Here is a 24,497-nt window from a genome sequence, read left to right as displayed (position 1 = left end):
CACACACACACACACACACACACACACACACACACACAATTTGCCCTTTTCTGCTGAATTAGCATATGGAGGTTATTAAAGAAACCAATTCTTAGCCTAGGACTTGACCTGCTCAGTTCAGACACTAAACCTATTAAATCCTTTTAAGGATAAAAGGGTCCCTAAGATAATTGCTATAAGGCATCAAACAGAAATGTAGAGTTCAGAGAGAAAGCCACCAGGTATGCAGTACAGTTGAAAAGAATTTTCAGCAACAAAAACGTATTTTAGAAAATGTGGTGCAGGAGAAAATTCTATCATCCCTTTGGGTTCTTCTGAGGCTGGATGATGGAGCAAATTAGAAGGCGACTGATCAGCAGGAGAATAAACCAAAATTTAATAAATTCACGTATGGAGCGTTTACATGGTTGTAAATTCTAAGGTAATAGGGTCAAACCAAGGGCTTAACCCTTGTGCAAAGGACCCAAGAAAGGTGGGGTTTGCACACGATGAGGACGGGATGGTGTCATCTTTTCACTAATGGAAAAAGATTTTCTCAGAGAGGACGTGTTCTCGAAAAGCCTACAGCTGGGTGACACCCCAAACTGTTTCTACTTCAGCCTCGGGGGCAGGGCGAGGGATTGGGGAGAAGCCAGAGTTTCTCCTTGGCCTCCAGGGCCTCAGCTGACGTTATGTCAACACGGCCATGGGGCGTGTACTGCGGAAAGGCCACTCCGGAGGTCTTGAAAAACACCTTCTGAGCCCTTCTGAGAAGACCCACAGGGGCATCAGGTAACCAGTTCAAGAATTGCTCATTAACAATCAGAAACGGGCAAATAGCTTATGCACTGAAAGGTTCATCACAATGTTTTGTATAACTGCAAAATCACTGGAAACAATGTCCATTTCTAAAAGTAGAGTACTCGTTAAAAAAAAAGCTATGGTGGGACATTATGGGTGCTCTGGTGTTGGGTGTGGTGTGCTAAGTGTGCACCCTTACACCCCCAAATCATACACTGTGCAAGGTTAGTTCAATAAAAATAATACTATTAAAAAACACCAAAACCTTATATGGCCACTAAAAACTGTATTTGAAAAATAGTTACTGAGATGCAAAGATGTTAATAACATTAAATTTAAATGTGGTTTATAAGCAGCAAGTATGGTAGGATATAATTTAATAACAGATTTACTGAGTTATATACATATCATATGTATTCACCCATTAAAATAATAAATTCAGGGCCTCCCTGGTGGTGCAAGCGGTTAAGCACCACACTATGAAGCAATCCGCAGCCTCTGCAGCATGAGTTCAATACCCGGTCGGCCAGGGAGCAACCCACATGGCGCAGCAGACCTCTCCTGTCTCCCGCTGCTCCCCTCAGCAGTGTACTTCAGTTGATCTGCCTGTTCTGCTCCCCACTCTGTCTCTGGTGACTCCTCTCACCCCCTCCTTGAGCCCCCAGTATCTGGCCTGTACCCCAGTTCTTGTATGCATAAATAAATACATCTTTAAAAAAATAAAATAATAAATTCAGTGGTTTAAAGTGGATTCAGAGTTGAGTGACCATTGCTTTAGGTGACTTTAGACTATTTTGATCACCTCAAAAAGAAATTTCACATCCATTTGTGAAAGAGACACCTGTCTAGCTGAATAGGCAGCTAACTCACGCGTGCCCTGGGCTTGGAGCAGTTGTAAGGACGGCAGCGACATTATTGAGGCTCACTGTGGGCGAGGCATGGTGGTAAACAGGGTTAGAGATTATCTCATTTACGCTTCACACAGATGCGATGAAGCAGATAAATAAACAGCTATTTAATCATTCATGTTTACCTAAAGTCATAAAGCTGTTAAATGGACTTGAACCCAGATCCTTCCGACTCTCTGACCTTAGCATTTAACCACCACATAGAATAACACGGGCGTGACTGCACACGGCAGCTGGAAGTGTCGCCACTGCTCTACCCAGCCCGCACACTAAACACAAAGGTGGGTGTGATGAGTGTAAACGCCACTCCACACGGCATCGTGCTCAGGATTTTTCCTGAATTAAGCTTTCTGGCCAGGAAGTGGGGAAATCTTTGGACAGAGCCAAAAGCGAATTCCTAAAGGGTGATGCCTCCTTCTCAGTTCTGTCCAGATGGGTCAGAGGCCCTCTGTGATGACTGAGGCTACGCCAGCGCCTTGGGATGGACACACAGGCACACTTCTGAATCGCACACAAGACATGGCTCTGTCGCGCAGAGCATGTGTGGGGGAGGCCACGGGACTCTGACTGGGGCATTCACAGTCAAGGAAAGCCAGGGCATTAGGCCTGGGTACCAACAGAGGAATTTGGGTGGAATCTGACTTCATTTCATTTAAACTCTATTTGACGACTGTGAATCACACACTCATGTTGTGGCTGGAATCCACTCCGCCAAGTGCTGGGGCTACAATCTGACAACCTGTCGAGATCTCAGGCCTGTGAGTTCGCCGTGGCCAGCTACTTGGTGTGCTCTGGTCAGTCCGCCGCACATATTCCATGCCAGGTACTCTTGCTACTTTGCAAGTATTAACTCACGGAATTCTTGCAACCCTATGACATATGGTTTAATAGTCTCCCTGTGTGATAGCTGAAGAAGCTGGGGTTCAGGTTAAGAGACTCGCGCACATCCACACAGCTGGCACACCATTCGGACGCAGACTTCAACCGAGGCTGTTTGAGCCCAGAGCCTACGTCCTTAACTTCTTCTCTAAACTCTCCCTCTAGCAGAGGGAGACAGAGGGGTTCAAGATGTATGATGTGGGGTGATGGGGATATTACAGATCCACGCACGTGGTGGAACGTTAGTGGAGGAGGAAGAGACTGGCTCTTCTTGGGGTGGTGGGGAGCAGGGTGTTCTGGAGAAGGCTTCACACCGGGTGTCTCACGGCAACTGAGTCAGCAGGGCACAGGTGGGGGGGTGGGATGTCCTCCACACGTGCAGTTTTCTGTGGCGGACATCCACAGCAAACAGGGTAGGGTGGCCGGAGATGAATGCACCGAAGTAGAAAGAGATCAGATAACTCTAGGAATCGACTGCAGAATTGAAGCAACCAGAGGGGGCGGGTGGGGGGCAGAGGGCCCAGTGGGCTATGGTGGGAGATTGTGGGTGCTCTGGTGGTGGACGGTGGTGGATAGGTGTGACCCTGTCCCCCTAAATCACACAACATCACCAGCCAATATCACCTCAGTCAGAAGACAACACAATCGGGAAAATAAATAAATGGAATCATGGGGGGGAAAGAAAGGTCAGAGAGACAAAGACCATCGGAGAGAATCCATGCCCAGGCGCGAGTGTGTAGGCAGGAAACACAGAAACAGGCTTTAACCCAGGGGGAGGGAGGGAGAGAGAGAATCCGTGTGTGTGACTGAGCCCAAATTGTCCTTTTGAGCAGCTGCAGTGTGAATGATGGAGGATGTGGGTGTGGTGGTATCGGGGGGCAGAAGAGGGCAAAACCCAGAGGGGGTGACTCCACGTAGGAGCCTCACAGCAGCCCCAGTGGGACCCAAGGCGGGGGGAGAGGGGCGGGCACAGCCTTTTCCGAGGTCAACCCAGGAGGACTTGTGGCCTCAGGTGGGGTGTGGGGCGCTGCGGAGGCAGGGGGTGTCTCCATGAGAGCAAAGCGTGGTCACTATGGAAGCCTCAGGAGGGACGCGAGGTCAGCTCCGGACCCTGGCCTGGGAGCTCGGTCCTGACGGGGACTGGGCCACGAGCCCCACACGGCCCTGGCGGGGACTGGGCCACGAGCCCCACACGGCCCCGGCAGCTCTGCCTGTCCTGCAGACGCCGCTGGCAGGGAGCCCGCCTGGTGTCCGACCTCGCGCCACCTCCTCCCCGGAGTCACACTCCAAGACGGACGAAGGACCTGCTCCCGAGACTGGGGGAGAAGCCAAAGCTAACACCCAGAGAAGCGGCATTTCCACACTTCCCGCGTCCTCAGGCCCCAGCGAAGCGGCCCCTGCCACCCCCCCACCCCCCCCACCCCCCCCACCCCCCCATCACTCCAGCCCGCGTGGGGAGCCGAGCCCCACGGAGCCGGAGCCAGGGCTCAGCCAAGGGCGAGGCCCCAGCTGGGGCGATGACTCAGCTGGACCACAAAGAAAACAAATGGTCTCAGAGAGTTGGTGGTGATGGGGGGCGGTGGGGAGGGCATGCGGGGGGCGGGGGGGCCACTGCCTTTTCCAGGAAACTGCTTCGACAGTTCTGGTGGGAAAAGACTGAAGAAAAAAAAAATCTACTCACTGATACAAGAAATCAGATCATTGAATCTTTCCTTAGGAAAGAGGGGGTTTTCCAGCCCACGGAAGTAGAGCTTCAGCACGCCGGCCACGGAGTTGATGTCGTGGTTACTCTGGTCGTCAGCCAAAGGGTTTTCACCTAAAAAAAACCAGTGACATGTACAGTCCTGCGCCGCACAAAAAATACGTTTCTATATATACACACATTTCTATATATACAGGCATCTTTTAATTACGCTTTCATGAAAGATTACATGGCACTAAAATTAAAATAATTGGTTTACACAGTCTACCCCGTGATTAACTTAAAAATAGTTGGCTAAAATAAAGCTTTTTTTAATCTTACGCTACCCAAATAATCCCTTACAAGTTATCCGAATCTTAAAATAAAATGTTGTGGGATTTACAATTTTACCTAGATTTTTTTTGAACTAAAATCTCTAATCTTAGTTTGACATGAATTCAAATACTACGTCCCATGTTTCTTATTCTACTGGGAAAAAACACAGTACGAGGCCTGTCTGGCTGTGCTATGTGCATCAGCCAAATTTATCAGAAATAGTCCAGGCGTCACCAAATTATGACCATCTCCAGTTAAATAAATGTTTCCTAAAGCGACATGGTGTGTTCACATGTGCACATTTGCATCTGCCTATAGCAGTGGGAGGTTTTTAAACCAGGTAGAGGAATTTGAAAACGTATCCTTAACAGTGCTAAGGAATTTGTATGCAAAGTAGAAATTTAAAAACTATGTCACAAACATGAAATTATGGTAAGCGGTTTTAAAATATTAGTGAACTAAACAAATAGATTAGTTAACTGGGCTGGCTGAGAATTAAATTGAGATAAAATCTCCTAATAAGTTAGCTTAACATACACCTTATTTCAAACTTTTTTTTTTTTTTTTAAATTTTATTTTATTCTTTATTTATTTTTTTTTAATAGAGGCATGTTTTATTTATTTATTTATTTGTTTGTTTTTTTGTTTATACATGCACTGGGTAAGTCAGAAGCGCGGGAGGGTGAGAGAATTCACCAGAGCCAGAGCGGGGAGCAGAGCAGGCAGAAGGACCGAAGGACACTGCTGAGGGGAGCAGCGGGCGGCAGGAGAGGTCTGCGCGCCATGTGGGACCCTCCTCCGGAGGCCGGGGAGCAGCTGGGGATCGAACCGGCGCCGCAGAGGCCGCGGGCAGCTTCGCAAACCAGCGCTCAACCGCTGCGCCACCGGGGAGGCCCTCAAACTTTTTTTTAATTTATAAAAGTTTTTTTATAAATTTTTTTTAATTTATAAAAGTTTTTCCAAAGTTCACAAAAATTGTCCATTTCATTTCAACTTTTGTTTTGGCATCTCGGGGCAGTTTATTTCCAGGGACCTAGTGTTCCTTTTTCTCGGCAACTAGGGCAAGAATTACTTGAGCATGAATTCACCAGAAATGTTGTTTTGCCACCCCGAGAAGCTTCCCTCAAAGACATCGCAAACAAACAACAACTCGCAGGGGAATCTCCAAGAAAAAACAACGCAGCACCCCGCCTGTGGCGGCGGGCACGGGAGCCCGGCTTGCGCACCCTGGAGCTGATCCTGCATGGGGCGGATGCGAGGGCCTGAAACTCCCAGCTGCTGGCAGGGATGCCCCGGGGTCTACGGCTCTTAGAGATTTGGGGACAGGAAAAAAAAATCTGGTTTCAAGTTTACCTCGTTAACCAAGGTTTGAAACGTTCAAAGGCTGCGTGCCCAGGCTGGGCCAGGGAAGGCGGAAGGGGGCGCGGGAGCCCCACGCCACCGGGGATGCCCGCACCCGCCCGTTCCCACCTGCACCTCCTGCAGGGGAAGGACGGGCCTGTGTCCGGGAACAGACACAGCGCAGGTCAGCGACCAGGGAGGGCATCGATGACCACGAGTCGCCACTGCAGAGTTGGGCGTTTTGATGGATTCTATCTGATCCTCACGCCAGTCATGGAATGTCACAGATGAAGAATCCCAGGCCAAAGACCCGAGGGACTTGATTCAAATCAAACAACTAGTAAATAGAAGCGTCTGATTTGATTCTAGCTCTGTCTGACACTCAAGTGTATGGTTTTGCTACTCAGAAAGGGCGACCTACCAGCGGAACAGGATGTATTTACTACCAGACCGCGGACAAGAAGGAAGCGCCAAACAGGGTCACAGGAAGGAGCCGGGGATGGCAGTAGGAGGAGAGACTTCCAGACAATAAGAAGACAGGAAGCCGGACGGGTCCACTCGGGCCCTGCTGTGAAGGCCCAGGGCCGCCCGTGCGGCCCTTCCAGAACCCTCTGTGCCACCTGCGACACATGGACTGAGGGTTCTCTAGGCCAGTCCCAGGCCAGGATGCAAAGCTCCTCTGCTTTTCCATACCTGACACCAGAGCCCAGTGATTCTGACCTCCGCTCTCAGCTGTTTAGATTCTCACCTCAGCACCCTCAGTTACGCACATGAAAGGAGAAAGGTGTTGAAGATAGTCACACCCACTTGAGGCTGCAGAAAATAATGACCTTCCACAGGGTTTGCTTACAGGCACAGCTGCACAGTTACCTCTCTCGAATGAGTTTTTGATGTCATTGACTTCCACCTGGGAGCCGGACACTCTGAACACCCCCTGGTGCTGCAGACCTGGAGGGAAGAGGAGGGAACAGAGATTCTGTCATGTGCCAAGTCGCTCTCTTCCCAAGGGCTAACATTAAGTGTTAACGGAAACACACATTTTCTGAAATATTCCTAGTGATTTGTTTAAAGTAAGAATTCCAGAGTTTGGTAACTCTCGCCCAAGACTGCCCGCCCGTGTCTACGCAGGCGTCTCTTAACAAAGCAGCTTCAGAGGCAGCTCCGCCTGCCCGCTTGTGTCTATGCAAGCGTTCTCTTAATTTTCTAATAAAGCTGCCCCTTTTGTATGCACCTGTATGCATGTGTGGGTGTGTGGAGACACACTATATAAGCACAATATGCGTGCACGCACGCGCACAGACACACACACACACACACACACACACTTATATACAGAGTTGTGTAATTTAATGGATTACCATAGAGATTGATGAACCGAATGCAGCTTTCCACAATGAGAGGGATAACCTGTCCTGAGTCCTGGGGGGAGAGACGGAGCTGGTTAGCCTCGCAGGAATGGCATGAATCACACATAGCAAAGAGGTCACAGTTGAACCCTAAGTACAGAAAGCTTTTTGCCTTTTCAGATATCATTTTCAAATTCATCACACCTAAACTATTCCACAAGGCCCCAAAATAAAACTGCATTTAACCAAAGGTATTTTTCAGTTCTGGAACAAACTAAATTAAATACATTGAGGGTAATCCTGTTTCCTCTTACTCTGCTGTGCCTAGAGATGTCAAAGCAAATTCCTCTCTTTTACTTACACTGAGGTTCATATACCAAAATGTTTGCATGAGTCACTTACATTTTAAAAGCGTCTTATACAAGTAATTAAACTAATGGACCAAAGGAAAACTCTGTATTCTAACCACAGACTCTCTGGACAGATGGCTGCATTAGTCAGCGAACACAACCTTTCAATTATCCTGGGATCCGCTCTGCCCCCCGAGCGTATGCCGTCTACATGACGGCACTCATAGTGGGCTCACATTCTTCCAGATGCACTGGACAATAATCGCTTTATAGATGCCTATAATGTGTCATGTATTTATTTAGTTTGCATCAGAACTTACTCAACCTTAAAGATTTTTCATCGTTATGCTTTCATGTTTTAAGGATGAGGGAAAAAATGCATAAATGTGATCCATTAGATTTCATTTTTCGGGCCTTGTTTCCCCACCTTGTAACACAGTGAGTGCACTCGACCAGAGAAACGTGAGTTCTGGACGTGTCTGAAGGCAGGTCTAGGATGACAAATGAGATGAAGGACTGCTGAGGTAGTTACGTGTGTATCGCGCCACACACTCCATGTGGTTGAAGAAGTTACTAACTATGGAGTTTTTTCATGTACTACTAAGGCTGTGCCTTCAGGATATTAGATCTTTAAAGGAAACATGGCGGGTCCTGACTAGCTGACACCAGGCACTCATTCCATGAGGAATTTATTCTGAAACATAAGAAGAACTTGGCTGTCTTAAAATTTTAGAATAATTCAGAATCCACGAACTTTCCCCATTAAGCAGGAGGGGATAATGTCATAATGGGAATAATGTCATTCAGCAGTTTAAACTCTGCTCTTCCTACAATAGGTGATACACTTCTAGAGGAACGGCTTTATTTTAGGCGTTGAGATAACCTAATCGGTGTGTCAGCCAGTTAATGGATCCATTACCTCTGGAATTTGTGCAAAATTTTTCTAATGAGTTAATTTGTTTTAGGAGCATAAACTTTATTCATTTCTTAAAGAAGGGTCTTAAGAATAAAAACTTTTTAATGAGGACTAGTTGGTTCAAGATTAGCAGTGTAGTTGTGTCAAAAACTTACTGAATATGTGAGGGGACTTTTCTTTTATGACACAAATATGTTTCAAGGGAAGCAAGCTTTATAGATCAATTCATATAACACTGTGATCGAGATAAAAGAGCAACAAATATTTAAATGTGCGATAAAAGGAGAATATTAGTCTTCACCTTTGCTGAACTTAGTATTAAGACAAAGAACAAAAGGTTATTAAAAGGAAAATGTTTGCACTAAGAAACTTCCACATAAAAAATCTCTTAGGTTTTCATATTATTTACAAAATACCTTTCTCTTTACACGACTCGGGTAATTGCTAATCTTTTATTATCATCATCATCAGTATTTCATTCCGATACAATAAATTTTGTAGTGAAAAAAATATGAATAGGTGTGTTTTAATTTAATTGTATGGATGCCAGATGTTTGGGTAGAAAATATTTTATTTATTTATTTATTTATTTTTAATTTATAAATTTTATTTTTATATTCCCCGTACGATTGCAACCCCCTTATTTTGACCCCAATCCCTCCCCTCCCCGCACCCACTCCCCATAGAGTGTCTCTGGTTCATAGTTTTTTGTTGATTTTGATTTTCACTTCCTTATAGTTATTCATTTTCCTGCTCCCTTATTTAAGTTTTCTAGATTCCTGCTCTGAGTGAGACCATCCGGGATTAGAAAATATTTTACAAGAAGTGAAACAACGGGCCGTGGTCCCCCCGTCACTGACACGAATCCCTGTTGTCTCAGTTCCTTTCCGGGACAGAGAGGAGCAGCGGCTTCTCCTGCTGCCTGACGGTGACATTGTGGGGTCTGCAGTGGACGGGGCACTTTGAGACGCGTTAGCATCCCTGCAACCCCTGCCTCCTGCTGTCCCTGACGACTCTTCCATGCGCCATCAGGGCTGGTGAAGAGCCCACATAAGTGAATTTTCCATGATAATCTCACTCCTTCTACTGTACCCACAATTAGTTTCCTGAGCTATTTCTATTGACAAACCTTTTAGAAGTCTAGCACGTGCCTCCGTGTCATCGTCTGCAGCCATCTTGCACCGTGTTATCAAATATCCTATTTCCTATATTTACTTTTTTTGAGCTTGTCTGTTATTTTCTCTGCCAGGTCACCAGCTGCACATCCCAGTGCTTTCATTTTATCATTCTCTTCTCTCCATCGAATTTGCCCCTGCTTACAAGCCCTGGGCTGGGAGGCTAGTTAATCAGATTTGACAATAATTTTATATTAAATTGGCGCTAGCCAATAAGGCTCGGCTGCTGGTGGCGGATCTGTGACTGCTATTTAGGTCGTTCAGTGGCTTTTCACTTAATTCAGGGTAAGGATTCATTTTTGAAGGCTGCCAGAGGTTGTCAGCCTCCGTGTGTAAGGATGTGTGTCTCTGCAGATATACACGCCACACACGTGCACATACATTTTTTAACCATTAGTGTGCATGTTCAATAAAGACTCTGTCCTTAAAGAGGACAAGATGTCTGTAACATGGAACTGAGAAGTGACCACTGATGTGGTTTCCATGTAAACTGAGTCTCTGGAAACCCGTGGCCCACGTCATAAAATGTTACCTATGACAGGGAAGGTTTTCCTCTTCGGTGTGTGACTTCCACGGGGTGCATCATCGAGTATTCAAAGCGCATTTGGTATCTAGCACTGACTTTCCTTGACAAAAGCCCCTGACTCAGATTTGGGATGCCTGCTGAACACACGATGCAAAAGCTAAGAATTGATCCACTGTTCCTCGAGAAGACCATTCCTTGGGGCTCAGCGCTCGACTTCTAGAGTGACTTTCTCAGGAAGGCCAATTTGTAAAACTGCTAATTTCCAACTGCAAACATTTTTCTTTTAAAGACCTTTAAAAATCTCATGAACGCCAAGCATGACCATGATTTGAAAATGATCGGAGAGGAGAGCCGCGCCCGCAGCCCGCGCCAGCACGATACCTGGTGTCTCGCGTGCGAGTTCCTTCGTCCTCGGCTAGAAGCGTTATCAGAAGTACAGGGTGAAAAAGAAGACAGAGTAAACACAGCAGAGACTCCAGATATAGACCCCAGGGTCTTCCAATTTACCCAATATAATGAATTCCTCAAGTCATGGGAAATCAGAACTCCTGCTGTGCCCCACAGCGCGTCTCACCAGGGACCGAAAAGCATATTTTTGTGCCATGTCATTTGCGTGAGTGAAAACGAAGTATTTTATCAGCTTGTTCTTTTCCTTTTTGCACCAATTATGGCTTTTTTTTTTTAATAAAGAAAGAGGGTTTTCTTTTGCCAACATTAATAACGCATTTATCCCCTCTTCTGCAGGCATTCCATCCGAATATTCTTTCCCCTCTGACTTCAGGAAATATTATATTGATTTTCTGGGAAAGCAAAGAGCCCCAGGACAGACTTGGACATAATGACCCGCCTCCTTTTATGAGAGGCCGAGACCATTATGGTCAGACGCGTGGAGGGCAGCCCCCCAGGTGGCTGGTGCCAGTACCTTGACGAATGTTTCCAAATCCCCATTAAACAACTTAGCATTATACTGTGAGCGGGGTCTGGCCTTCCTGTGTTTCTGGGGCTTAGGGGGAACATTTGGAGGCCTACGGGAAGGGAATATAATTACTGAGCATGGCAGAAATCAAACAATAAATGAAACACCCATAGGTCACATCAAAATTGCAAAACACAGGGATTCTTGTGTCCCTCCCCCAACCCTCCCCATGGGAAAGCAGAGCCTCCCCCTCGCCCATTTGTTTGCACTTAGGTTTCAAAAGCCGCACAAGCTACTCATCCAGGCTACACACTCTTCTGGTGCCTCCCGGCTAATGCTTGCTCGTTGGTTAAAATAGGGTATCAACAAATGGAAGCGTAAACGATCTGGCCAAGTGTTATAAATCCAGGTGTGCGCTTACCAGGCTCAAGGAAAACACAGTAGTTTGTAAAAAATTAGGGCTCTGGGGGATCCCAACGTGAGAAGGTAAATGTCATTCTTTTTAGTGACAACATCATTCTTCAATAAAAATATCGTATCTACTCAATATCCCCATAAGTATTGGGGTTTTGTTTGATGCAAAAGTAATAATTAATGGCTCACAGTGAAACCTGGAAAAATATTTCAGTGCCATTTCTGGGGGAGAAGGAGGCGCAGGCTCACGTGAATGATAATTCCTTTAAATCCAGCAATCTCATCGCCCAAGTGTTCGTAGAACATGAGGATGCACCCACATGTTTTGTTCTGGACTGTCCACCTGCTGCTTTGGTGGCCGTGGACGAGCTGGTTTCTCTGACACAGGCACACTTAGGGCACGAGGTGCTGTATTTAGAATCCCGATACCCTCCTGCTCTGTAACTGGAGAGAGGGCGCCTCTGCTGTCCTCTCTCTAGAGACAGGAGGGCGAGGATGCCTGAGCCAACTCTGCAGCTGTGCTGAATGACTCTAGGGACGCAGAGTCTCAGGACTGCTCGCTGGACATTCCAATTTAAGCTCCTCCTTGGCTGCAAGGCTAACGTGGACATGCACGTCACACCTGGGAATGAAACCATTCACCACACTGCCAGCCCTCCAGGAATAGTTACTGCTGTCCAGAAAACACAGGTCAGTTTAGAAACAAAATCTCAACAATTAGCAGGGAGGCTCCACCACCAAAACAGGTAGGGGAGCAAACTTGCTGGTCATGCCTTCCACAGGAAAAGCCTAGGACTCGCCCAGTGGGTGGGCTCCGTGGGTGTGCAGCCGGCAGTACCTGAAGCCTCAGCACTGGCTTGGGAGCTAAAAGGGCTTTTTGCAACCGTCTAGAAGTGATACAGAACCTTCCACCAGCGGCATGTGGTGTCCCACACATTGCTGCCATTTCTGAATTCCTTTTTATACACCAAATTCTGTGCCATTCATGGAGGAAAGGATCTGGTGGGTGTGGGAGGAGCAAAGCCAAACAACCATCCACCGACGAGGTTAACTATACGCGGTTGATTTCATCCACTTTTATCAAGCACGAGGATGATGTTTTCATCACTTTAGAAGCATATTAGTTGTGGGTTTTATTTGTATTCAGGTCAGTAGCTGGAAAGACAATGGTCACTGAGAAGATCGTCTGTTCCTGACAGTTCCAGGGAAGGAGGAAACATCGCCATGAGAGGGCCCATGGGGGTCAGCACATGGGCACGAGGCAGAGGGAAGGAGGGAAGCCTGGCGGCAAGTCTAGACCGTGGCTCCGTACGAAGGGATGGGCAGGGCAGGGGGACGGCTGGGGCTGGCTGGTTAGAAAGTTTTGGTGGGCACCGGGGAACAGCGTTCTGCCCAGTTATCTGACACCTGACCTTCTGGCCCTGTGCACGAAGGCCCGGTGAGGGAGGTCGCTGCAGGCCTGGGCTCTGCATTAGTTGGCTTACAAAGGTGTGCTGCAAGGAGCCCTTACTGTGGCGAGGAATTGGCTAACCTGGGGCGTGGCGGTCCCCATAGTGTCAGCAAGATCCAGATGTATCACAGCATCAAGTACAGAGAACAGAGAGTGTCGCTGTTACTAACAAGGCCCAGCAGAGCCTCACATCTGGGATATCTGGGGCAGCTGACAAAGGTCAGGGATGAGGACCCTCCTCTGGGAGTCGTGCCTCACGGGACAAGCAGATCTCCCTGCAGGGGCCTGAGCCTCCTGCAGCGCTGGATGATTATTCCTGCCAGGCTGAGAGCCGCCGCAGACCCCCTGGCTGGCGTGGGGCAGGATGGCTACTGAGCCTTCCAGCAAAGGCATCAAAACTGCCTTCCCTGATGGTTCTAGATAGTGAGTGAGGCAAATGTGAGGACATTCAAGGTGTGAGAGGGACCTGAGGTTAGAGCAGACTGCCTGCATGCTTCTCAATGTCCACAGCAGAGGTGGGTGACCAGGAGGCCGGCGGCTCCGGTTCCACTCTGCACATGGCAGCTGGACAGAGCCGGGTCATTCAAAACTCCAGCTGAGTGACCTGCCTGGCTCTGTGGCGCCCCACAACTTTCTCATGATCTGGTTTCTTCTTTAGGGTGCCAGTGGGGATGAGAGGAAGTGCCAGCAGGTTGATATGAATATCAAGTCTACTTGGTAATTACAGCTCGCATTGCAAATTAATACATCTGCATTCCTTCCTCTCAAAAAATGCTTTTTGAAGTGACTTGCATGAATTATAATTTATAAATGATAAATAACTGATAGTGCAAGGAGGTATCATATGTGAAAAAGCCCCAGAAGCTGTCTTACTATGTAGAAGTAATATTTTTTCTTGTCATTGACAGAGGCAAAGAAAGATCTCATTATTTTCTTTTGCAAAGTTTAGACAAGTCAAGTTCAGCTGGTTCACCAAGAAATAAGAAAGGCTTGCTTTTGAGTGAACTGCCGAGTAGAAACATTAGCAAATCTTGAAAATCAACCTGCCAATTAATTCAACAGACACACCAGTGTTCTAAATACCTCTTACCTCAAGGAGAACTGAACTTCAAAAGTGCAAAGTCTTGCTATGCCAATTAACTGTTGCACAAACATTGACATCGGAAAATAAAAGTTGCCGCGAACTTTGCCCAACCCAACTAGAATATGCATCCAAAAAGGCTTTTCCTCCTCAGCAGTAACTTCAAAATTCTTTCACGAATAAAAAAAAAGAAGAAAAAAGCGCAACATGGTTGTAGGAATTAGAGTTAAATCTAGCAGGTGAAGTGAGGAGTGGCGGACGGGCACCCCAGGAATACTCGATAAAGCTCTAGTTTTAACGACTTGAGGGAGATGAGGAATAGGAAGTAATTAATCATACTTTCTATCTGCTAACACAGTAGGTATGCAGATGAAATTGCTTGTTAATTAAATCATCAAATCAAAAGTCTCGTCAGACTATTTCTAGAAACGTAAAGTGTTTTGGATGAGATAAAACAAGCCTGTTCAATTAGGTCTTTTTTCACTGAACCTACTCATTAAAGAGCCTGACAAATCCATCAGGAAGTCCTCCTGCCTGTCACGGCCAGCCTGGCCTTGTGAGAGTCCCCAATACTTCCTATTACTGTTTTGCTAAGCCCAAACTATTTTCCATGTTCCTGAACAAAATATGCTTATTCTTGCAGCACTCAGACGGTTGCTTTTTACTAAAGACAGAAGCGAGTGAGACACATGAGTGACGATAAAATATTTTCCTACCTTGTAGTCATATATTCAGCTCTGTGACCTGCAGGGAAAAACATGAAAATAATTTAATGAAACCAATGGAATGCATTGGATAACCTTTTGTATCACCTATCCCTTATTTGAAGAGGGTGGGTTAGTAATAACTTAGCTGTGTCATGGTGGGAAGCACGAGGGTAGCATATAAAGATAGACAAGTAATTCGAAGTCAACATTTGAAAACTTATACACAAAATTTAATAAATGCTATAGTTCAGGAAACATGTTTCACTTGGCAGTTTGAGTCTGGGAGTTTTATTATCAATTATAATAATTACTATTATTATTTAAACAAGCTGCTTGGTCTCCACTGTAAGCTGAAAGATGAAATATAAATAAAACAAATCCAAGATTCAAATATTAGTCACTCTCTTTGTCTTGACTGGTAGTTCTGAGGGGGGAGAGGAAGACCAATAGGGGCGGGAGCGCTCAGTCTGGAATGATTAAGCTGGGGGTCTTTCCACAACACGACATGGGGGAGGAAGCTGCGTTTTATAATCAGAAATGACATCTGCAGATATTAAAGTCTGAGGACATGAAATCATACTACATTACACTAATGGAGCACTCTTATTTAAGACATGAAGCTCTTCGGGCCTCCCTGGTGGTGCAGGGGTTAGGCACAGCACTGTGAAGCTGTACGCAGCCACGAGTTCCATCCCCAGCCAGGGAGCTACCCACATGGTGCAGCAGACCTCTCCTGTCTCCCCCTGCTCCTCTCAGCAGTGGACTTTAGTCAGTCTGCCTGTTCTGTTCCCTACGCTGTCTCTGAATCCTCTCACCCCCACAGCCTGTACCCCAGCTCTTGTATGCATAAATAAATAATCTTAAAAAAAACAAGACTTTTAAGACATGAGGCTCTTCTTACATATTCAGACTTCTTTCTCGTTCTAACGCTCCACACTCTCTCAGTGCTTCTCAGGCTGCACAGGCAACAGCTAATGTCAGAGAGCAGCTTTCTCAAAACCGACCCAAGCTACTGCATGTATTGGTAGAATCAGTTCTCAGCCCTGACCCGGTGAGGAGGAAAATGAAGAATGATTTCCCCCAGTCAGCTCATTCTACCGATCGTGCAACTCTGCACCTTTGGTTTTTTTTTTTTTTTTTTTTTTTTTTTTTTTTACTGATCTTCTGCTACTTTGGGGGAGAAGAAAAGGAGAGGTCACCAGGGGGAGTCGGTAGAATGAGTAAAGTGTTGAGGGCAGAGAACTACTGACTTAGGCTGGCTCCTGCGTCTGTCATGTTGTAGACGTCACTGGAATCTAAGATCATAGCATAAAGCATACCAGAAAAGCAGCATGCCTAATGTTTATTAGACACCGTTCTAAGGACTTTTTATATATTAACCCATAATTTTCACATTCTTTTGACGTAGGGACTATTGTCATTCTCACTTTGCAGAAGACATGGAGCATACAGAAGTTGCGTTTAGACACAGGTAGATTTGCCCAAGGGCCTGCTGCTGACACGTGCTGGGTCTGGCACTAGGGTCCAGGTTATTTATTTGGAGACCTGAATTCCCAAAGTATTCTATTGCAAAAATGAAAGTTTTCCCCAGAAAATATTTGCAAAGATCCCAGAAGGTAGATATTAGTGTTTATGCTTCCGTCTGCGTCATATGGCCAAACCAAACACAAATGCTGAAGATTTAATAAATTAATATAAATTTTTAAATACATTTAATACATATCCTTAAAACTAAATTGAAGAGGTTAACTCACTTCCTAATGATGCAGTGATAAAGATGCTAATAATTACTTATACACGAAATGCTTTATAACTCTGAAATTTTGCTGTTTTTCGTCACTAATATCCCATGATATTCTCTAGATTTAGAAGAAGATCATATGTAAAATGGCTTAAAATCATTCTGTTCCAACCATCCATGGTTAATAGCATGAGATAAAAAATTAAAAACCTATAAAAGATACATTCTGATTAATGAGCCACGAGCAGGGCCTGCAAGCACCATCACTCACCGTGTAACCGCCACCACCACATCTATTGTTCTTTGCAGCTAATAGTGCTGAGTGTGTCTCAACTGATGAATGAGGCTTTATTTTTTAATCAGTATTATCATTAATAGATCAATAACATACAAGCTTAGAAGAATCTGCTTCCCAGAGAAAAGTGAGTGGTCTGAGGATTAGATTTCAATCACTTTCTCTGGAAGGCTACTTAATTATTAAAAACAACAGACACCTCCCCACTCCCAACCCCCAAGAAAGTCATTTGGAAGAAAAAAATGATCCCTGACCCCAGGCTATCGTGTTCGTGGTGCAAACACCTACTTGAAGGATGCTTATAATTTCACCCGAGAATCAGGAGCTGGGTTCTTTTCCACACCTGAATGTATTTCATCTGTGCAGTAAAAGGAAAAACTAAAATATGGCTTAGTGGCAATTTGAGATGAAAAAGCTAGATAAAATATTTAAAACGTGCCCAGCTCAAGCGGAACAGAGGCGCTCGGGACTTGCTCCCTGACAGATAAGGCTTCCTGGGTCACCGGCCGGTCCTTTTTTTCCCCTTAGATGCCAACTCCTGCGATGCTTCAATACAAAATGTAATGATTCACAATCAGCTTCTCTCTGAAAGGCTATCTGCACCCTACTCACAGCCATGGGATGGACTGTGTGAGGATAACTCGTCTCGTTCTTCGTCAGAACGCTCCTGCCCGGGGCTGGAGACAACGTGGCACGGTGCTTGGCTTCCAGTGTTTGATTTTCTGTTTGGCAAAAGCGCGCTGATATTTTCACTCCCCTTAACCACCAATGTTGCGCACAAAGAAGCCAATGTGAACAGAGGCTCGTTGCTCAAAAAAAATCCAGTGCCTCGGTTTTATAGATGTGCGTCTCACGTTTACTGGGCTTGACTTAACTTCCCCGACTGAAAAACAAAGGACATCACGTGAGGATGCTACGGTGCTGCTGCAGGCCGAAGAGTGTGAGGTTGTGGCCTGAGAGTTCATCGTGTGCTTCTTTCTGTTTCAGTTGTTCTCAGAGATTTAGAATTTTGAGTTTTGACGGTGCTGCTTTTTTTTTAATTAAAAAAATTTATTATTATTTTTATTTTATACATTGTTTACATCATTTTTCATTTCTGCACAATGTATGCCTTTTCATCTTGGTTATAGTCCCCAGACAATTCCCACCCCCCTTGTTTTGATCCCACTCCCTCCTCCCCCCGTGTAGTGTGTCTCTGCTTTATAGTTGCTTGTTGATTTTGATTTTTACTTTATTATAATTAGTCTTTTTCCTGGTCCCTTATTTAGGTTTTCTAGATTCCTGCTATGAGTGAGACCATCCGGGATTTTTCTTTTTCTTTCTGGCTTATTTCGCTGAGCAGGATCCCTTCCAGCGCCATCCATGTTGCTGCAAATGGCATGAGTTTATCTTTTTTGAATGCTGAGTAATATTCCATGGTGTATATGGACCACAGCTTCCATAGGATCCAGCAATTCCACTCCTAGGTATTTACCCAAAGGACACATAAACATTAATTCAAAAGGGGCACCTGCACCCCTGTGTTTATAGCAGCACTGTTTACAATAGCTAAGCCCTGGAAACACCCAAATACCCAAAAACAGATGACTGGATCAAGAAGATGGGGTCCATATACACGACGGTGCTGCTTTAAGGGCTGAATCCAGTTACTTCTCAATGTTGTAAATCAAAGGGTTTACTGGGCAGCTGTTGCCAGCCAAGAGCTAGCAGAAGGCAGGCCAAGCATGTGTCTTCAGCGGCAGTGGTAGCTGGGGACGGTCAGCTGCCAGATCCTGGGCGAGGCTCTGCTTTACTATGAAGGTGGTTTCTGAGCAGCGAGTCTACATGGACACCCCTCAAGGATGAGGATTTCCATGTAGAGAGTTAGGGCTGTCCCCACACAGCCCACTGACTCCTGTGCCACTAACCTGGCTGAGCCTGACTTGACCTGGAGGCCTAACAAGGACTCACCGTTGGGTATTTCTTTCTTCTTTTTTCTTTAAAGATTTATTTATTTATGCATACAAGAAGTGGGGTGCAGGCCAGAGGTGTGGGGTGAAGGGACTCCCCAGAGACAGAGTGGGGAGCAGAACAGGCAGATCCACTGAAACCCACTGCTGAGGGGAGCAGCGGGGAGACAGGAGAGGTCTGCTGTGCCATGTGGGTAGATCCCTGGCTGGGGATTGAACTCAGTGGCTGCTTCATAGTGCTGTATCTTAACCCCTTGCGCCACCAGGGAGGCCCCAAAGGTAAAACAGTATCAGTGGATTCCCATTGTTATATGAATTTCCTCTCTGGTTCTTTTTTGCAGGTTAGGCCATGAGGGCGGCCAGGTGTCCGGTGGGCAGCGTGGACGGGGCACCCTCTCCCGGGGCTCCAGGTGAGGAGCAGCGGTCGGGCCAGGGCTGTTGTTTTTTATGTTCAATTATTTAAGAGTAAATCACAGACATCATAATACTCTGTAAGCGTTTCTCAAAAATAAGAATGTTCTCCTTTGTAGCCACACATTACCCCATCGGGGGAAAGGAACAGTGATCCAATATCACGCAGGGCACAGTCTACTTACATTTCCTCATTTGGACTTAAAATGCCTCCAATAATTTTTGCATTTTGGTTCAGAATCTAATGAAAGTTCTTATGTTTGGGTAATTAATTATTTAATTTAAACGTTCAGGGAACTTTGTTTTTAAAGGATAAATCAAGCAAGAAATGGCTTTCACTGGCTCAAATATGCACCATCTATTCTTCCATGGATTATATTTATATGTAAAATTCATATGTATATTTAATACATCTTTTAGTAGTTTAAGTGTTAATTTTTTTCCTAAGTGAAGTTGATTTTCCATCTTGGAATGTGGTGTCCTAACTGCAACACACGGAGCCTCAGGCCATTCTTCAAGTGTCATTTCCCAAGGATAATGGGCTCTTTGAGGAAATGAGGAGATAAGGTGATGGAAACACATAGGAAACGTATGTGTTCATGGGTAGGGCAGTTTCTAGAATGGCAGGAGACAAGAGTTTCGTTCAGTAGCAAAGAGTTTCTCTTGGCCTGGGTTCCTCACACACGAGCACTTCATTTTCCGCTGTATCCTACTTCATTTTTCACTTTTATGACTTCCAGCAAGATGTCAGCGTGACTAAAAAATAAAGTTATAGAGGATGCGGTCCTTGAGGCAGGGACTCGGCTTGTATTTATTTTTTCCTTTTAAATTTCATGAAAATGAGAAGAGAATAAATTTTATAAAGGCCTCCTTTTCCTATAATCCTCCTCTCCATAAGACGAGGGAAAATAATAGCTCATTAAATACAGAGCTCAGAATAATGCTTGGTAGAGAAAGCCTTATGTAAGGGTAGGCACTGATATTTTTGTTATTATTATTAGAGATTAATTTTTTCTCAACCCAAACCAATTTGGGTTGAGAAAAAAATCACCCAAACTGGCTGAACTTGTTTCTAGAGTCCGAAGGCATTAGATGGGACAGCAAATACTGGTCCGGTCCCATGAACGGGGCGGGCTGGAAGGATGGAGAAGCCAAGAGGGAGGGGAGTGACTGGGTTGGCAGTTGCGAGCAGGTGCGGCTCCTGCAGACTCTGCTGCTGTCCCCACCACCACGTTCGCAGTGCTGGCTCTTCAGCCCTCCCAGCCCGCCAGTCTCTCCAAGGCTAGCATCAGCTTATGAAGAAAATAGCTCCAAGGATAATCTTAGGACTACAGGCACAATAAAAGCCAAATCTGAACATCCAGTGTGCTCTGCTCCTTCAAGCACAACGCCACGGTGCACAGTCTTCACGGACACGTCTCTAACGCAGCACACATGCTACCACCACCGCGACGCCAGGCCACCGCCTGACCATCCAGATAACTGACCTTCTCCAAGGGTCCTCTGCAACAGGTCGTGTTTGGCTTGGAGTTTTGTGATGAGATTGCTACCTTCCAAGTATTCTCTGAGTTTCTGCAAAAGGAAAGATCAATTTTTAACTTAAAATCATTCCATTTCCAGGCACTTCCCACAGGACACATAAAAACCCAGCCCCTTTCTCTTTGAGAGCTAAGGCTGGTTACTCAGTGTATGGTCTGCGGCCCGGGGGCCTTGGTCATCACCCGGGGGCCTTGGTCATCACCCGGGAGCTAGACGCTCGGGCCCCTCCCTCCCCAGGCCGACTGAAAGCAGAGCTTGCATGTTAACAGCTTCTTCTGGTGTCGTGTTTGCACGGTAAGTGCAAGGACGGTATGAACGTGCTCTGTTTCAGGCCAAGTCTCTCCGTTCTCTTTGGTAAATCTGTTTGCCTACCAACAATTACCTGGAGGGCTTTTTAAAGAGAACGGACCCCAAACCCCATCCCTGTGCAGCTGAGCGGGAACGCAGAGGCTAGACAGGAGCCCACAGCATGACCGAGATTCCCCGCTGACGCTGGGGCAGCGCCAGAGGCGGTGTCTGGGGACCCCGAGCTGAGCCCTGAGTGGCGGAGGAGCCGCGCACCATGAAGTAGAACTGCTCGGTCTCCTGCTGGTTCGCCCTCCTCTTGGCGATGCTGGGCTTGCTCAGGTAGGTTTCCGAGACGGTCGACTTCACCGACTCCGTGGAGCGGCTGTGCTGGAAGCATTCGGACACGTCGTAGTCCTCGATGGTGACCATGTCCTGTATTGTCTGCAGGGTGGCTTCTGTCGTCTTCTTAACCTGGGGACAAAACACATTTTTCTCATGTTCTTACTATTCCGTGAATCCACAAACACTCCCTGAGAGCTGCCTCTGTCGGGCAGAGCTGGCGACTCGGGCCCTGCCCAGCTCAGCATCTCTGAGGGCAGAGGGAGGTGACTCGTGGTTTTGTTCAAAATTACTTTGAGAATATCAGTCTGTACCGGGGTGCCCAGACCCTCGTGCACCACTGGGCTCTCTCTCCACCAGTTTTCCTTGCGTGCATCCACTGCAGCTGAGGTGAGACTCCATGGAAAGACGCAGGTGACCAGGGTTGAGTTCTCACCCAGGGCACACACTGAGGTGACCATCACTCAGACCAAGAAATAAATACCCCAGGGCTTCTCCTAACAACCACAGACCCTGTCTCTCCCCAAAGTTAACCATTTTTCTCGTTTCTAACACCATTTAACAGGTGGACCTGTTTTTGCGCAGGAGACATGCTAACCTTCTCTGTCTTGTCCTCGTTTTAGTATTTGTGCCGCCGAAGTGAGTCCAGACCTGCCTTTTTTGGTTTGTACCTAATCTAAGCAGAATGCTCCAGCCTGGGTGGTTTTGCTCCACGTGTGTCGTAAGATTTATTCATTTCTTGTGGGTTTCGTCACTGAACATGCCCTGTCAGGATCCATCACAAGTCACGCTTTTGAACCACGAGCCGCCGACAGATGACTCATTTCTGGTTTGGGGCCACTATGAACACTACTGGTCTGAACACACTTTTGGGGGACCACACATTCATGACCACACTGCCGTTTACAGGATAGAAACTACAACAAATAAACAGAGAAAATTATTATTCTAATTCGTATTTCCACCGCAGGGAGAATTCCTGTCATTCCACGTCCTCAACAGCTGATTCTGTGAGTCTCTAGTTTCCACCGCTGTGGGGTGTGTGCAGGTGTCTCACTTCGCTTTCAACAGGATTTTGCTGCTGGCAGGTATCAAGCAGGCTGCTCGTGTGTGTTTAAGGCATCTGGCCTTCTTTTGGAAGTAGTTTATGCAATTCATTTGCCCAATTTTCTACTGGTTTGAGTCTTATTGATTTGTAGATAAACGGATATGAACATTGTGTTTGTTATTTGTGTTGCAAATTTCCTTCCCCACTCCGTAGTCTGGCTTTTCCCTCGTTCTACGCTGTCCAGATGAACACTCTCTAATTTGAATGTAATAAATTTACCTTCCTTTGTGGGTTCATAAAGAACTCTTTATAAGTTCTTCCTGTTTGTATTCTATTTAGAAATATATTTCCCTATCTCATGACCATAAAGATACTGTTCCATGTTATCTTCTAGAAGCCTTTCGAAGTACCTTCCCGTGTAATTCAAACCCCACCTTTGCTTATCAAAGTCTAATGTAAAGTGATAGTTTTATCCTTTTCCTGGACAATGCACTTCTCCTGATTCAGATAATATTTTTGTAGTATATGATGTCAGGATATGTGTTTACGTATGTTTAGATAGACGACATTAGCTCTTGTTACATAGTATACATTTAACTTTATCCATGTATTTATTTTATATTATATTTATATTGTTATACTTAGATTTATCCGTGTATTTATTACCGTCTGATGGCTCTCTGTTATATTTTTATTGTTATTATTTTTGGTTGGACAATAGTCTACGAGTGCCTCCTCTCTCTACTGTCAGTTTCTAGGGCACTTTTTCCACTTGAAGATCTTCTGTGTTAGCCCAGGAGGATGGAGGCAGGAGGGGGACAGCTGACAGCTCACTGAGACTCAGGGGGCCGCTGCAACTGTCCTAATAGACCAGAAGCTGCCCCCCCATATGCAAAGGCAGGATGGGGAAGGCCCTGGAGCTGCTTTGCCATCCTTGGTCAGACTGCAGAGTTGACGTGACCCTGCTCCTGGCTCCAGACAAGCCTGGCGCCGTCAGGGATTGCTCTGTTCTCCAAGGACTAATGGAGACATGTCCTTCTGCGCCCCCAGAAGCAGACCCACCAACCTCAGTCCAGCTGTGGATGCTATCACCTGGTTCTAACACCTCCTAGAGACGGTCAGGGCAGGCACATCTTCCCGGGGGCCTCCAAAAGACGAATCGACTCGTGTCCCCAGAAGCGGGGCTACCAACCGGACCCCAACGTCATAGCTTGAAGCAGCCCTGCTCCCAAGGGGCCCTCTCTGCCCTCTCCCTCCTGCCAGGGCTGTGGACAGAGAAGCTTGTCTGTCCCCTGAGGCCGCAGGCATCGGCCCTGGCCATGGGCCTGGCACGGACTGTGGCTTAGCTGGAACTGTGTCCGGCTGGGTTCTGGGTCTGTTCTGCCCCCAGAAGCCTGTCCTGTGCCCTGGTGGGGCCACACCTGTCAAGACCAGGCAGCAGATGCCCCGTGTGTGGACCAAGTGCAGACGCTGGGGCGGACCGTGCTCTGGGGAGCAGCACCATCTCCCCGAAGCCCGGCAGGATCCACTCCCAGGAAGCCACACTCCCAGGGCCCCCACGGTGGCCCCAGCAGCCGTGCTTCCTTGTCAAGGCCAACAACATTGTTTTCCTTCTTTTCCCAGCAGCAAGGATGTCACAATTGGGTTTGGAATTGGCAGGAAGAGTAAAGGCTGTGGCAGAAGCCACCAGTCGTGCTGGCGGGGACACGCGCCATCCCCGGGGCCCGCTCCACACAGAACAACACCAGCCCCTGCTCCCCGCGGGCCGCGCTAATCAGTCACCGGGGACACGACCGGGTGGATAGGCCGCAGCGCACACGGGCTGGAGATCGGTCTCCATCAGCAGCAGGAAAATGCAGTTGGGTTTGGTGGAAGGAAAGGCCAAATCGTGCCAAGAGGTTATGAAAAACCCGGAGGAGCGTCTGCCCTGGAGGAGCCGGCCTGGCCTCCGAGAGAAGGATCAGGACGCGCGATGGGGAGAAGCGGGCCTGGGGCCCGCTGGGCCCGGCTCCTCTCCCGGGGCGGCGCAGCGCTGGGAAAAACAAGACACTCGCGTCGGGGTCTCGGCCCCCAGCCCCGCT

The 24,497-nt window shown here is 46.8% G+C and overlaps 1 protein-coding gene across 3 annotated transcripts in view; it reads right to left on the bottom strand.

Moving 5' to 3' along the window:
• The window catches only part of SRGAP1 (SLIT-ROBO Rho GTPase activating protein 1), a 182,542-nt gene that overhangs the window by 23,038 nt on the left and 135,007 nt on the right, over window positions 1-24,497 (bottom strand). For 2 of the 3 annotated variants that reach the window (XM_037515107.2, XM_054696744.1), the window contains exons 9-15: window positions 21,303-21,500; window positions 20,690-20,774; window positions 14,816-14,843; window positions 11,161-11,263; window positions 7,284-7,344; window positions 6,796-6,873; window positions 4,249-4,383 (exon numbers count right to left, since the gene is read on the bottom strand). In XM_037515107.2, coding sequence (XP_037371004.1) covers window positions 4,249-4,383; window positions 6,796-6,873; window positions 7,284-7,344; window positions 11,161-11,263; window positions 14,816-14,843; window positions 20,690-20,774; window positions 21,303-21,500 — 688 coding nt within the window. Of the gene's footprint in view, window positions 1-4,248; window positions 4,384-6,795; window positions 6,874-7,283; window positions 7,345-10,619; window positions 10,654-11,160; window positions 11,264-14,815; window positions 14,844-20,689; window positions 20,775-21,302; window positions 21,501-24,497 lie in introns of all 3 variants that reach the window. The other variant, XM_037515108.2, reaches the window with a different exon arrangement.

Source organism: Talpa occidentalis, unplaced genomic scaffold (genome assembly GCF_014898055.3).
Source record: "Talpa occidentalis isolate TD23 unplaced genomic scaffold, MPIMG_talOcc4v2.1 talOcc4.16, whole genome shotgun sequence".
Lineage (NCBI taxonomy): Eukaryota > Metazoa > Chordata > Mammalia > Eulipotyphla > Talpidae > Talpa > Talpa occidentalis.
The sequence above is the reverse complement of the archived record's forward strand: the minus strand, read 5'-3'. Positions and strand labels throughout refer to the sequence as shown.